The sequence below is a fragment of the Ruditapes philippinarum genome, unplaced genomic scaffold, assembly GCF_026571515.1.
Source record: "Ruditapes philippinarum isolate M1 unplaced genomic scaffold, ASM2657151v2 ctg5994_1_1_1_1, whole genome shotgun sequence".
NCBI lineage: Eukaryota > Metazoa > Mollusca > Bivalvia > Venerida > Veneridae > Ruditapes > Ruditapes philippinarum.
In genome coordinates, this window is record NW_026861937.1 from 54,659 (window position 1) to 66,769 (window position 12,111).

General features: G+C 32.0%; 1 protein-coding gene across 1 annotated transcript; it reads left to right on the forward strand.

Moving 5' to 3' along the window:
- The first annotated feature begins 5,456 nt into the window (after positions 1 to 5,456).
- LOC132717410 (uncharacterized) lies at positions 5,457 to 11,355 on the forward strand. The gene is made up of 2 exons (XM_060700871.1): positions 5,457 to 6,451; positions 11,290 to 11,355. Exons 1-2 carry the CDS (start codon positions 5,459 to 5,461, stop codon positions 11,353 to 11,355), a joined length of 1,059 nt encoding a protein of 352 aa, XP_060556854.1. The 5' UTR covers positions 5,457 to 5,458.
- The last annotated feature ends 756 nt before the right edge of the window (positions 11,356 to 12,111 follow it).

The following is a 12,111-nucleotide window of genomic DNA, read 5'->3' on the forward strand; positions in this document are numbered from 1 at the left end:
ACTTAAGAAATGTTGTGCCTAATGTTTTACCGATATTTATTTGTTCTTGTATGCGTGTGTTCTTTTGATATTTTGTAAGTTCATATAGTTCATTCATTTATGAATGCATTTATTCATTAATTCATTCATTTATTTTTTCATTTTGATATTTAGTGTACTCATTTTTTTCACGCATACACAAAAGCATCGTAAATAAAATTATTTCTAAGATTTCTAAACAAATTTTAAATAACGGCTCAGTACATCTCAGTTCTGTTTGTATGCGGAATTACACCGATGCGAAGCTAAAACATTTAATTACAATAATTCACGAAAAGTAACTTATAAGTGTAACGGGCAGTTGAGGGTAATTTTCTTAATCTACTTTTCCACATTCTTTATTATGCTCCCCAAAAAAATTCGTTGGAGCATACAGTCGTCGGGTTTTCCGTCCGTCAGTCAGTCAGTCCGTCCGTACGTCCCGATTTCGTGTCCGGCCCATACCTTATTATCATTTGAAGTCGGATTTTACAACTATTTCACAGAAATGATCACTATATTAAAACGACATGTCGTGCGCAGCATTTGGGTCGCTAACTTGAAGGTCAATGTCACAGCATGACCATGCAGTAAAATCGTGTCCGACCCATAACTTTGTTATTTGACGTAAGATTTTACAACTATATCACAGAAATGATCACCATATTTAGGCGATATGTTGCACGCAACATTTAGGTCGCTACATTGAAGGTCAAGGTAACAGCATGACCTTGCAGCAAAATTATTTCTGGCCCATAACTTTGTTATTTTAAGTCGGATTTTACAACTATTTCACAGAAGTGATCACCAATTTAACACAACATTTTGGTCCCTACCTTGAAGGTCAAGGTGACAGCATGACTTTGCAGCGAAATCGTCTCCGGCCAATAACTTCGTTATTTCAAATTGGATTTTACAACAATTTAACAGAAATGATCACCATATTAAGATGACATGTCGCACGCAACATTTTGGTGGCTACCTTAAAGGTCAAAGTCACATCATGACCTTGCAGCAAAATCATGTCCAGCCCATAACTTTGTTATTTGAAGTCGGATTTTACAACTATTTCACAGAAGTGATCACCAATTTGAGACGCCGTGTTGCGTTCAAATTTGGGTCGCTAACTTGAAGGTCAAGTACACAGCATTACCTTTCAGCAAAATCGTGTCCGGCCAATAACTTTGTTATTTGTAGTTGGATTTTACAACTATTTCACAAAAATGATCACCATAATGAGACGACGTGTCGCACAAAACATTTGTAGGGCTACCTTGAAGGTCAAGGTCACAGCATTACCTTGCAGCAAAATCGTGTCCGGCCCAAAACTTCGTAATTTCAAGTCAGATTTTATAACTATTTCACAGAAAATGATCACCAAATTGATACGATGTATCGCGCGCAACGTTTGGGTTGTTTGTTCATTTTGAACTTTGTCTGTGACATAACTGACACTACAAGAGGTATACCAGATTCCTGTGTCCAAAATCTATTCTGGGAGCATCACCCGTTTCAATCAGTATTTTGTAAAAATATACATATTGTTCCAACACAATATGTAACAATAAGATATACTTATTCAAATTCTATAAAGCGTTTGTAACAGTCAAGCAGTTTCATATCATTAATCATAAAACGATAAACATGTTTTTTTTAAATGAATTTTGAAAAACGTCTGAAACGTTTACATTATATTTGTATCTCAACTGTAATTGATTTAAGAAGCATTTAATATTAAGGTAGTACACCCCTAATGGGCACTATAAGGAACTGTAAAATTGACAACATAGGACAGTTATATGCCTTAAATGTCACCTGTATGCAAAATTTAAACAAAATTTACCGTGGTTTAGGAGTTGTTGACATTTTTTGGAACTAAAACTTTGCCATAAGAAGGGCCTTTTTTCAGAAATAAGGAAACTCTAAATAATCTATAATAACATCATTATGAAAAATGTTTTCCTACTGCTCATTGTTAAGAAACAAATAATGACATTTAGGTAACAAATTAAACAAGCAAGCAGATTGTTTTTAAACAAAATGTTTTTAACCTGTAAAAAATGTAACCCCACCCCATCCTGTTTTAACACTTATTTGACAATTTCCCTGTGTAAAAAGCCTTATTTAAAATATCCCTTAACTGTTCAACAATGAGGGGCTGTTTTCAACGTTTGCCTAAATTTTCTTAGATATATATGGTGGTCTTGCAAAATATAAAATACTTTTACCGTGTAGTTTTTATTTTATTAAACTTTGAAAATATCTGGTATCATATTTGCTATTAAAGTTGGCATTATTCTGTAAATAAATACCTACAAAAAATATGTAATTAAATTGAAACACTTTTTCTTCCATTAGGGATCTGAGAAATTAATAAAAAGTGTTAAAAAGAAAAAAAGAAAGTAAAAAAATTGCCACTTCTGGGGTCGAACCCACGCCCCTCAGTTTCAATACACTTTAAAGTGATTCTAGCCTATTTGAATACTCTTTAAAGTAGAGATAGTGCATTAGGGGTGTACTACCTTAAGAGGGCTTAATGGTATTGTGGATAGTGTTATATATACTCGTATACATGTATCTATCTTAAATAACATACACGAAAGATATCCGTTTTATATCATTTTTTTGATTAATCCTACTTTCTTTTTTCTGTACTTACCTACCTACCAACTCACCTGTCACACTTTACACAGATTTTCTTTACCTTACTTAATTAACTAATTTAAATACCGTAACTAACTAACTAATTTACTATTATAATAGTATTATTGTGCTTTCCTTGCTGCTTGTCTGCATATTATTATTTATTCTCATATGTGTTGAATATATGTACTTGTACCGTACATGTTGTTTAAATATCTATGTAATTTATACCGAAATTAATCTATTTATCTATGGAAAAATGCCAAGTGTCTGTTTACTTAAAACTTCACTGATATCGGTGAATAAAACATGTCAAAAACAATTTCACAAACTTGTGATAAATGATTTTGATTATACAGAATGTTTGCTTAAGATTCATTACGAACATTTATAAAGGAAGTCAAAGAAACCCAATGCACTTAATGTGAGTTTAAAGCAATACATTCCTTTTTTTAACGCAGTTATCTTTTTGAAAAACATTCGTAATCCATCGCAATTGCTATGCTAAATGACGTCGATATTTTCTAGAAAAGGTCCATAAACTGATAGATGAGCTAAAACTATGTAAATGTTTAATTTTATATGTGTTTTGAAAATTAAAATATTTATAAACTTTATATTGTTCCAAATGGGAATATTTTACACATTCGTTACCAAAATTAAGTACTTTTGACAAGACCTTCAAGTATATCAGAATAAACTTAACCTTTTTTATTCATACATGACCATGACCTTCAGTGTCAAATTTTTCAGTTTGCTTGAAATTATTTTCTATAACAGACTTAAGCTTTCATATTTATAGATGGGTTGTCTTTGTACTTGGAAACAATAAATGAATAAAACAAAAAACAACAAAAAAAAAACGTAGTTTATTTTAACTTTTATTTGACCTTGACATTTTAGGTCAAAAAGTGAATTTCGATGAACTGACCAAGTCTTATTTGTGGATTTGATTTGTGATTGAACTAAGAACATTTAAAATATAGTGTTATGCATCTTATAAGTGTGCAAATATGACACCACACCGGGGTCACTTATTTGTATATGAAAATATATTTAAGTCGCTTTTGTTTTTCTCAGCTGTTTGAATGGACACTGCTGTGAATTTTTGATATTCTACTTATTGTATTAATTTTGTATTCAAACACTTTCTTGCGAGATTTCAGATCATTTTTACACCCTCAATTTCCAGACGTATCTTTTGTTTTGTTACAACGATTCAAAAATCAAAAAGCATTTAGAGTAAAGGTTAGTGATACATGTAAGAATTTACAAATTAAAAGTGGTCAAGAACGGCGCAACATTAATCAATTAAGTGGTTAATATCATTTTTATAAACTGTCGATTAATAACACTGATTAAATTTAGCCGATTTACCAAAATAAAGATGAGCAGGAGCATTTGAACCCAAATTAAGTTTAAAGCGTTTTGCTATAATCATGCAAGGGATTTCTTTATTTTAACACGTATGGAGACAGATTTAAGAACGAGGACTTCGTGAACCTTGAAAATCAAGATGTTGGCGGAATGCATACAAAGTATGTTTTCATGTATGAATTTATGTGCTTTTGTTTAAATTTGCAATTTAACGTTTTAAAATGCAATTCGATATAATTAATCAACATCATAGAAGGCGGCTTATGTCTGACGAGCTAAATATGGGAGTATTAATGTTGCATACAGGCATGTCTCAGTGGCAGGTTGTCTGCGCCTTTGTGTGTGTCTCACAGTTAAATAAAACTCTTGCACATAACAGATATATTGTTGAGTCGGTCCGGCGATATAGTTTCCGGGAAAGTATGCCTAATTTATTAAGAAACAGCTTGCAGGAATATACGAGAACAATAACACAATAAGGAATATATCACGTGATGCTGGTATGAATGCTAGCCGTCCTGACAAATAAGAGACGAAATAAGCTATATTGTGAAATAAAAGAAAAATGTCGTCATAAATGAGACATTGTTCTTAGACATGATATTTTAGTATTACATAATTTTTATTTTCCATGCATCTCATAACATTTAATTTGTAGAACCACAGAACGATTTATTGAACTTTTTTCTAGCTTCATTGTTCACATCATACTTATATGAGTAATCCAAGAATGATCACTACCAAATTTGACAAAATGTATTATTACCAATGAAGTGTAGTTAAATTATTTATAATAAAATCATTAAAGATCTGAATTCTTTGTCAAAATGATAAGAATCATTTTAATTTAATTGTTTTTTTATATGAAAGTTCAAAGTAAAATACATGTATAAGTAAGAGAAATATTTAAGAAATAGATTTGAAGTCTCTTTATTTTTAGCATCCAACAATTATAATTTCATCCTCTGAAAATAGCCACCATAGAGCGATTATTACTTTTGAATTGTCTATATAAGGTTAAGTTAACAAGTAAGATTTAATTTACAAGTAAGGTTTAATTTCACCTAAATTTAGTACTTTATTGATTCATTATTTAGTATCATTCAACCTGTCCAATTAAGGTGTAAAGCATTGGAAATTCCAACTTTCGTTTTCGTTTTGTACAATATTCAATTTAAGGTAAATGTAAATAACTTTATTTCCCTTTTTATTTGAAATTTTAAGCTTTTATAAATAGTTAAATCATTTATAAACTTTACACTTTATAAATACATTGTTTTAATGTGTCACTTTCGTGTTTGATAGGACTTAATTTCAAAGTATTAATTGATCTTATTTATCGTAAAAATTATGTTCTAAAGTATTGAATTAAAATCTTAAAAACTTTTTATTTTTAAATAATTTTCTGTTTTATTTTAGCATGTCGAGAATACCAGATTACGCTCACAATTTATCACCTAAAATGTCTCAAGTGATGGATGGGATTGGTGTTAACGAGAAGATAGTGATGAAAAGAAGAAGAGCAATGCTACTGAATGAATCACTATTTACGTTACCTCATCAGCTACTCGGTAATGATAAGAATATATTCTTATTCGGCAGTCAAATAGAAGGTTCTACAACACTAGGATTAAAGTCTGACACAGATTGTCTTATATCTGTGAACATCTATAATGTGATACAAGACTGGAGTGAATGGGAATATGGTAAACGTAATTTGTTAATGATACAAGATGAGTATGTCTCACCAGGATATTGTTTGTTACAAATTCTTAGAGATGATGCTCCACTACCAGAAGTAGCTGAAGTTGATGACAATTCATATAGAGACAGAATGGGGAGAATATTGTTGAATAATACATTTTTAAATGATGTTGGAATTAATGAATTTATTAGACACGGCCCAGCCCATTCTATACAAGATGTTCCTGGTGTCAGTGATGATGATTTTGTTTTTGCCTTTCCCTGTCATTTAAGACCAGTTCAAGCACGGCACTGGTTAAATCAGCATAGAGAGGAGCAATGGCCTACAAATGGTATGATAAAGTACTGTAGTAACACGCAATGTTTTGTTGTTGGAGTTGGGAAAACAGGAAGTGTAAATGAAGCGTTTGAATGGAGAATATCCACATCAATTGCGGAGAGATATTTAATGTTTAATCTTAACATAACACAAATTAGATGTTATGTTTTGATGAAAATGATCTTGAAAACATTTATAACTCAAAGAATTCCCGACAGCATTTCAAGTTTCATGTGTAAAACAATTTTGTTACATTGTATTTCATTTACAAGATCTGATACGTGGAAGGAAAATACTCTCTTTAGTTGTCTATCATTTTGTTTATCAACACTTTACAACTGTGTTCAGAATGAATTCTGTCCTCATTTTTTCATCACACAAAATAACTTGATGAACGGGCGAATTTCTCCGGAAGCGAAGCCGTTAATACTTGAAATTCTTCGTTATGTGATCGAAAGTAATGGAAGGGCATTACTCGAAATTGAATGTGACAACTATGGTTCATATCTACAATTAAGATTAAACGGTTTTATACTACAAAATGCCCATTATATTCCCACTATAATTGCTGGGACATTACTAAGAGAAACAGCCTCTCACATAAGCGCAAATATCAATCATCTGTTATGTGACATGAATGATTTATCACCAAGACATGCGATGGAAAAACTTTTAACAATCATTTCAAATCATCCTAATGACAATTTCACAAACATAGATAGAAAAGCTTATCGTTTCTATACAAAATATTTATGTAATACACTAGGATCTGTTCTAGCGTCTTTAAACATTAACCAACAAGACCATTTAATTTACAAAAAGGCACTTTCGTTCATGTCATTAGGACTAGACTCCGATGTAGCATCTGGTAAACTGAAACTAGCATCAATGCTCTTTTGTGCCGGAGAAATTGAGATGACTGAACTGGTCCTGAAAAATATCGAGGAGTGTTATAATCTTAGTGTTGTTGAACCAATATGTGAGTGTTATGTTTTTAAACAGCCTTTACGAAGAAAAATATTCGACAGATTATGCTTTGAATCAAATGAAGAATGCACACTGCTAAAACATATAACAGCATCATGTGTCTGTTTTATACGATGTGAAATAAACTGTTGCCCATTCGAACTTCAACATGAAATGTTTAGATCAACACAGGAAGACCTTGCTTACAGAAGTGAAGATGATAAATGGATGGACATGGCTGTTGTAGATTCTCTCCCTTACCTCTATTTCTTGCAGTACAAGACATATTCCCGTCTAGGAAGACAAGATGATAAACAGAGGGCTCTCTCTAACATTGCCAGAACCATTGATGTTGAACCAAATCTCGGACACAGGGAAACAGCACTCAATCTTCTAGGACAGTGTATGGAAGAAGAGAATAATGTAGAAAATGCTTTTAAATATTATGCGCGTTCCCTTCAGATAAGAAGACGAAATAATTCGGCAAAAGTCCATATTTGTAAGCTGTTAAACAAATTGATCAATAACTAGATTTCACTTGTTTTGGAACAAGAACACCGCACGGAAGATACTTTGGAATGCTTTCTGGTGTCCTTAAAGATACAAAATAGACAGAATTCCGCAAAGTGTCATATATTTAGACTGTTAGCACCCGTTTATAATTAGAATCATAAGTTATATGTTTAAGGGCATACACAGCTTACCTACGTAACAACAGCGTAGGTATGGTTATCATAAACTATTCATAACCAAGCAAAATGCTTTAATTACCACAAAAATACTTTACATACAGAAGGGAAGAAGCCGTTTTGGATGAACATGGCCATTGTGAATTAGTTTATTTTATTTTATTTTCTGCAAAACCAGATATCGTTGAAGATGATAGGAAATATAACAATAAACTGAAAAACAATAATCCTTTAAATAGATATCGAGGACATATGACAAAGCACTGAACTTCCATGTACAGTGTGTATTATGCTTTGTCATTGTAATAAAGTCACAATGTTTGCCGAGTAACTATCTAATATGAGACACTTATTCTATAGTTTTGAACATGATCAGTTTAAATAGAAATTATCTATCAGCGTTTAATCATTGCATAACAGAATCTTTTATAAATGGCGGGGTATTTTGCCAATAAACTGTCACTTCAAACACAATGTAATTTCGTTGTCATATCAGATACGGTAACATTTTTATCCGAATGAAAGTATAATCTTACATTATACGTGTCCATTAGATGAACAACAAAACGTTATATGCATTTTGAATAATATTAGATGATGATATTAAATCTATCAAGAAAGGAACAGGTATTGTAACGGATTTCTAACAAAAAAGAGAACACAATTTTACATAATTATAATAGATGATAACATATATTCTGAGCAACGAAGGATTTAGGACAAACTAATTTGGAATAAATAGCTTTAAGAAGTGTCAGGCACTGGAAAACATTTAGATTAAATATGGATGTTATCATGACAATCATCATATAAAATTGCTAATATATTTTATGTTATCTGTTTTTTATGAACAGCTCAATCCAATATTTTCAGTAGAGACAATAATTGTTAAGCCAGTATGTTGACAGTGTTTTAACATTTTATAATAATATAATTGTGCACATACTTTTTCAATTTATTTTCTGTTTGATAGTTTATCGGCACTTTAAATATATTGTATTTTAGATGTAAGGAACACAACTTGTACTGTTGTATAATGTATGCATGTACTCCAGTGTTATCTGTTCAATATTATCTGTGCGATTCTATTTATAAGTATTTTGTCCGAACATGCTTTAGATTTTCACAATTGTATCATTTTGTTTTCATTACTTGTGGATGAAAGTGACGACTTAACAGTGTTGATATTTCAGATACATCATAAAACTGAAAATGAATTTTGCTCCGGTCAAAAGAGGCCCGTTTTTCATTTTGATATTGTGTATATATATTTTTCTGGTTCTCTAATTAATATAATACTTAAACTGCTGAATTTGTATTTGTTTAATGGAATCGCCTTGCTTGATATATTGTACAATTCATTTGAAACTAAATGAAATGCAAAAATAATAGAGTTTGGTCATACACCATGGATGTGCAGGCTGGCCTGGTATTACATTCGTTGCAAAAGCTGATCACATTCGATTTCAGCAAGTTGGCCAGGCTCTATATATGCACTTTCGGTTTCAGAAAGCTGACATTACTCTATACTAGTGGCAATGACTGATCACTTTCGATTTCAGCAGCAGGCATGGCTTGATACTTATGGCAAAGTTTGACCACTTTCGATTTCAGCAAGTTGGCCTGGCTCTATAGTTACAGCTTGCCTAACTCTATACTAGTAGCACACGCTGCCCATATTCGATTTCGGCAGGCAGGCCTGGCTCTATACTTGTGGCAAAGGCTGACAACTTTCGATTTCATCAAACTGGTGGCAAAGGCCGATCACAATTTATTTCAGTAGGCTGGTCTAGCTCTATACTTGTGACAGAGGCATATCATATTAGAATGCAACAGACTGACTTGGCTCTTTACTGATCATTAACTGCATTGGTTCAAACCCCGTCAGGGGCTTGTCGTTGTTTTCTTGAGCATGAAGCTTTACACTCATTGCACAGTACTGGTTGGGTCCAGGAACGGATTCGAAAGTGTGTATATCAAATTATTACATCATATATAATCGAACGAAAATAATTCTGTATAAACCAAAAGTGGTGGGAAATGTTGATCACATCCGGTTTCATCTGACTGGCCTGGCTCTATACTGGTGGCAAGGGCTGATCACTTTCGGTGGCTCTATACTTGTGACAATAACCGATCTTTTTTGGTTTCAGCAGGCTGGTCTGGCTCTATACAGGTAGCAATAACTGAATACTTTTGGTTTTAGCATGCTGGCCTGGTTCTATAATAATAGCAAAGGCTGGTCGCCTTCGGTTTCAGCAGGCGGGACTAACTTTACACTTGTAGTAAATGATGATCACTTTCGGTTGCATCAGGTTAAGGGTGAAAGTATTTACTTAGCCCACAATGTGCCTCCTCCTTCTGTAAAACTTGTGTATTATTGACTCCGAAAGTAAAATTCATGAATACTGCTTTGAATGAAAAAAAAGCTGACTTGGTTAAAGATATTTATTCTTGAATCTCTCAAGCTCATTTTCTTGAACTATTCACTACCTGTGGCATATGACGAAACATCAGCGAGATTCCAGTTACGCACGAAACAATGATCTCAGGAATGAGGATGTTATAAAACTTTGACCGGTAGTTAATTATATCAAAACCGAGAAATCCATATAGTCTTTAAAAAGATAATGACCGGGTGTTTTATTTCAATGGTGTTCCCTTTACTTCTTACATATAAACCAAGGGGCCAAATTCTGTCATCTTATATCATGTATATGTACTGACTAACAAGACGTCAACTTTCCCAGGTCCTCTGTAAAGATATGTGAAATAACAGAGACATTTTATCTTAAAACTCTTCCTAGAAACAACCATTAAAGTATGAAAACAACATATTTTTTTCGTTAAAAGTGTGCATTAAATAAAGCAGTTTATCGTTTAGGAGCAAATGACACAATATCTTTATATATTATACTACACATAGCATAATATAATTTTGTTCAGGATCATTTTATTTTGTTTAAATACAATATCTATGAGACATTTTATGTTAACAAATTGGTCGAGAATAAATCATAACAGTTTTGGAAAATTAATTCAAAATGTTTATCTTAATTTCATCAGGTAAAGCTTATACCCTTTAGTTTGAAGTTAAGACACGTGTGCCAAACTCTTTGGAGATATCGCAAAGTAGGAAACATGATATTTCTTAATTGTCAAATAGCTTACAAAATGTGTTATATATATATATATATATCAGTAAGGTGGTAAACAGTTTAGTGATCTGGCAAAAGCACTTTGATTAAGGACTATTTATGAAAGTTCTTGTACATGTATTTTAATAAGATATCATACGTTCTATCACTTTTCCAACAGAGTTTAAAAGAGAAATCGGTCTATAATAAATATCGATGGTTCATTCATATAACCATTTACAAAAAGGTGGCATAATATGTGTTTCCATTTATCAAATCACCATTTTATTCATCATCATTATCATTATTAACATAACACCAGATAGACGCCTTTATCGTTACTTGTATTCATATCATATTAATACGTGGCTTTAGCCAACATTCGAAAATGTTTTGAAATGCTAATTCTTGCTAGCTGTTCGTATCGTAAAAATTTTACCTGTCACAAGTATACCAATCCATATCGCACTATCTCTTCTTCTTATGTCAAAATTCGATATAAAGAAAAGATTCTTATGTCTGACATTTCATATAATGTTTGTGAAGAATTAAGATTTAAAATATAAGCAAGGCATGTTTTACTCTTAACGGACAATTTCATGGATATCACAATATATACATTTCGAAAGATTCCTTTGAGTGTACACAATGGCCAATCCAAGTTTCACCTCGTAATGAACTTGTAAAAAATCATGTTCATTATTAAATCTTAAATCTTTTCTGTGTTGATTTTATCAGAACAAGAGAAAGATAGTATTTATTCCAGATTTCTTGCATAATTTGTCGCTCATAAAGTCTTAAGTAATGGCTCGATTTGATGCTAACGAGAAGATAGTAATTAAAAGAAGACTATTGTAAATGAATCAATGCTCATATTAACTCTACAGCTAATCGATGAAAGTTGTGATGTGTACGGTTTTATATTAGAAGGTACAAAAACTCCTGGACTAAGATTGTAAGAAGGCAGTGATTTACATTTTTTAACAGTCTATTAAAATCATATAGAAATTATTCGCTAGATACTCGCACAATATAATTTCATTCAAATCGTTCAATAAATTCAGTTTTGAAATTACACTTATTCAATTAATTATTTTCTATATATATCATCTGAGCAATATCTCACTGTAGTGTAAAGGGAAATAAGTTGTATTTAAGTCTTGATGAATAAACTATAACGTTGTCTCTCTTTGATTCATTAGTTTTTTAGATAGTCAACAGGAAACAAATGGTGTTGTCTTCTTTTGTCGAGGAAATG

Excerpts from the sequence above, each read along its gene's own strand:
- LOC132717410 (XM_060700871.1), top strand. The coding sequence starts at position 5,459 with ATGTCGAGAATACCAGATTACGCTCACAATTTATCACCTAAAATGTCT. Across the intron at positions 6,452-11,289 it reads TCATCACACAAAATAACTTG|TACCTGTCACAAGTATACCA; the intron begins ATGAACGGGCGA and ends TCGTAAAAATTT.